The sequence below is a fragment of the Emiliania huxleyi genome (assembly GCF_000372725.1).
Source record: "Emiliania huxleyi CCMP1516 chromosome Unknown EMIHUscaffold_16, whole genome shotgun sequence".
Lineage (NCBI taxonomy): Eukaryota > Haptophyta > Isochrysidales > Noelaerhabdaceae > Emiliania > Emiliania huxleyi.
In genome coordinates this window covers 546,862-549,934 of record NW_005200982.1, presented here as the reverse complement: position 1 = coordinate 549,934, position 3,073 = coordinate 546,862, and the positions used below count along the sequence as shown (strand labels likewise).

Here is a 3,073-nt window from a genome sequence, read left to right as displayed (position 1 = left end):
CCGCCCAGCTCACGCGTACGCCGCCCGCGTGACCAGGCGTCGTCTACCACGGAAGCGCCACGCTGAAGCGCAAGATGCAGCTAGGCAAGATCGTATGAGCGTGCCTTGCGGCGCGGACCGTCTGCTCAGCGCGAGTGAGACGGGCGGGGAGGGTACCGCAGGGGGGAGGGGCGGCAGCTGGGAGTGACGAGTGGGGATCGCACTATGTGCGACGAGATAATCTAAGATACGCGCCTGCCCCGCCGCGCCCCGCCTCACTCGCGCCTCTGGAAATTCAGTACCGCAATACGAGCTTGGAGTGTGAAGGCTTCGTAGCCCTCCGATCTACTAAAGGGTGTGGATGCTGGGTTGACCGAAATCGGGGGACGCGACCCACTTCGCCACAGACGGTCCCGCGCCTCGCCACTATGACGGGCACACGCCCCGCACCGTCCGCTGTGTGCCCGTCTTTGTCCGGAGTGAATACTCCAACGCGCTCGTCGGTGACGGTGTCCCCCGATTTCGCCGCGCTCCGGCACCGCTCCGGGACGCACGCCGGCGAAGCACGTCAAGCTGCTGTACGGCCCCGGAATCGCCTCCCCTCGCTTAGCTAGACTGAGAGTTATTGTGCACATGGTTAGTCTCTACAATATACTCACTGACACCCCCCCTCCCAGAGCTCGTCCCGGTCCGCCACGGCCATCCTCGGCCTCCGGAGGGCCCCCGGCCGCGGCGCGGTGCGGCGGCGTCACAAATCCGACGGCAGAGCACCGGGACGCGGTCGGGCGATCTGAGGTCCAGTGAGGCGTATGCATTGCCCATCCAGGGCTATCACATGGACCTATCAACAGGCGCCTGCGGCGGAGCAGGAGGGCCCGGCGCACAACCCCCTGGTCAACTCACCCTCCACACCCCGTATGAAGACCCGCAGGTCTGGAGCGAAAAAAAGGCAAGGCGTGAAGAGCGTGTGCCGTGTCATCTCGTAAAGCCGTAGAGTAGCGGACCACCCTGTACGTACGCTCTGAGAACGTACCCGAAAAGGTGAACCGCCGACCGACGGAATTGGAGACAGAGAGTAAAAGTTTTGCCACCCAGTCACGCCGCTGCTATGCAGACACCATTCGCCTTACTGCTCTCGCAGTCGCTTTCGCAGTCACCACCCGGCTTGTGTAAGAACTTCTGCGCCCGGAAGACCCAACCCTGGGATGCGCGCTGCACCTGGAATGGCTGCGGGGGCTGCACCGAGTGCCCCGTGGTGTCACAGCCACCACAAATGCCACCGCCGCCGCCGCCACCCCAGTTCTGTCCAGCCTGGTGCGCCCAGAAGACCCAACCCTGGGAAGGACTGTGCACCTGGAACGGCTGCGGGGGCTGCACCGAGTGCCCTGTGGTGTCACCGCCACAAATGCCACCACCTGCCCCACCGCCGCCACCCCAGTTCTGCCGAGCCTTCTGCGCCAAGAAGACCCAACCCTGGGAAGGACTAAAAGGACTGTGCACCTGGGACGGCTGCGGGGCCTGCGCCGAGTGCCTTCCACAGCCACAAATGCCGCCACCTGCACCGCCGCCACCCTCACCGCCGCCACCCTCACCGTCGCCGCCGTCCACCTCGCCTTCACCGCCGCCGCCGTCGGCCTCGCCGTCGCCTCCGCCGCCGTCCTTCCCGCCCGCCCTTCCAGAGGGCACGCCACAGGCTCCGCCACCGCCACCCCGGTTGTCGCCTCCCCCCTCGCCACCGGACCCATGTGCTAAGGTTCTGTGCGCGTCGACCGAGACGCACAACCTGATCGACTTCAGCCTGGCGACGCTGCAGAACAACAACCTCGGCGGCGCCGGCCCCGACCCGGACGACTCTCCGGAGAACATGCACCTCGCATCAGTCGGGATGACGGCCGACGGCGAGCCTTTTGACCTGATCATCACCAGCGAGACGGAGTACGTGCCGCGCAATGCCGCGAACCACAACGGCATCAACGGCGCGATCCCGCAGATCAACCTCGGGCAAAACGAGACCGTGACGCTGCGGTTCGACTTTGTCGACAGCAACGGCCAGCCAGTCGTGCTGAGCGAGTTCTTCTTCACCTACTACGACCTCGACCAGGAGACGGACCTGCCGTCTGGGGCGGAGTCGCTCACGGCGAGCGGCTTCGTCAAGTACGACGTCGACCCCAACACGGAGCTCGACATCAGCACCGCGCTAGACGGCTCCGTCACCTTCTCCTCCACCAGGCGAGGGACGCTGGACGACAACCCGACCGACCCACTGTCACTGACGTCGGAGCAGCTCTCACGCTCGGTGACGCTCTTGTATCGCGACACCTCGACGGTGAGGCTCACCTACTCGACGACCGCGGCCGTCTGCAGCCCCACCCCGTGCGGCGGGCGCAACTTCCTCTTTGCAGGCGTCAATCCGTTCCCCGTCGTTGACCCATGCTGCCTTTCGCCGCGGGGGCCACCGCCCTTCCCACCACCGCAACCGCCGCCTCCGCCCGCATTACCTGTACCGCCGTCTTCTCCTTGCATTTGTGCTTCGGACGAGACGCACAACCTGATCGACTTCAGCCTGGCGACGCTGCAGAACAACAACCTCGGCGGCGCCGGCCCCGACCCGGACGACTCTCCGGAGAACATGCACCTCGCATCAGTCGGGATGACGGCCGACGGCGAGCCTTTTGACCTGATCATCACCAGCGAGACGGAGTACGTGCCGCGCAATGCCGCGAACCACAACGGCATCAACGGCGCGATCCCGCAGATCAACCTCGGGCAAAACGAGACCGTGACGCTGCGGTTCGACTTTGTCGACAGCAACGGCCAGCCAGTCGTGCTGAGCGAGTTCTTCTTCACCTACTACGACCTCGACCAGGAGACGGACCTGCCGTCTGGGGCGGAGTCGCTCACGGCGAGCGGCTTCGTCAAGTACGACGTCGACCCCAACACGGAGCTCGACATCAGCACCGCGCCAGACGGCTCCGTCACCTTCTCCTCCACCAGGCGAGGGACGCTGGACGACAACCCGACCGACCCACTATCACTGACGTCGGAGCAGCTCTCACGCTCGGTGACGCTCTTGTATCGCGACACCTCGACGGGA

The 3,073-nt window shown here is 65.4% G+C and overlaps 1 protein-coding gene across 1 annotated transcript in view; it reads left to right on the top strand.

The window, feature by feature from the left end:
- EMIHUDRAFT_426590 (hypothetical protein) overlaps positions 1–330 on the top strand; it is a gene marked incomplete at its 5' end in the record, with an annotated part of 2,474 nt that extends 2,144 nt beyond the window's left edge. Inside the window, one exon of the mRNA XM_005785548.1 lies at positions 37–330. Coding sequence (XP_005785605.1) covers positions 37–98 — 62 coding nt within the window. The 3' untranslated portion in view covers positions 99–330. The remainder of the gene's footprint in view (positions 1–36) is intronic.
- Positions 331–3,073: the final 2,743 nt, after the last annotated feature.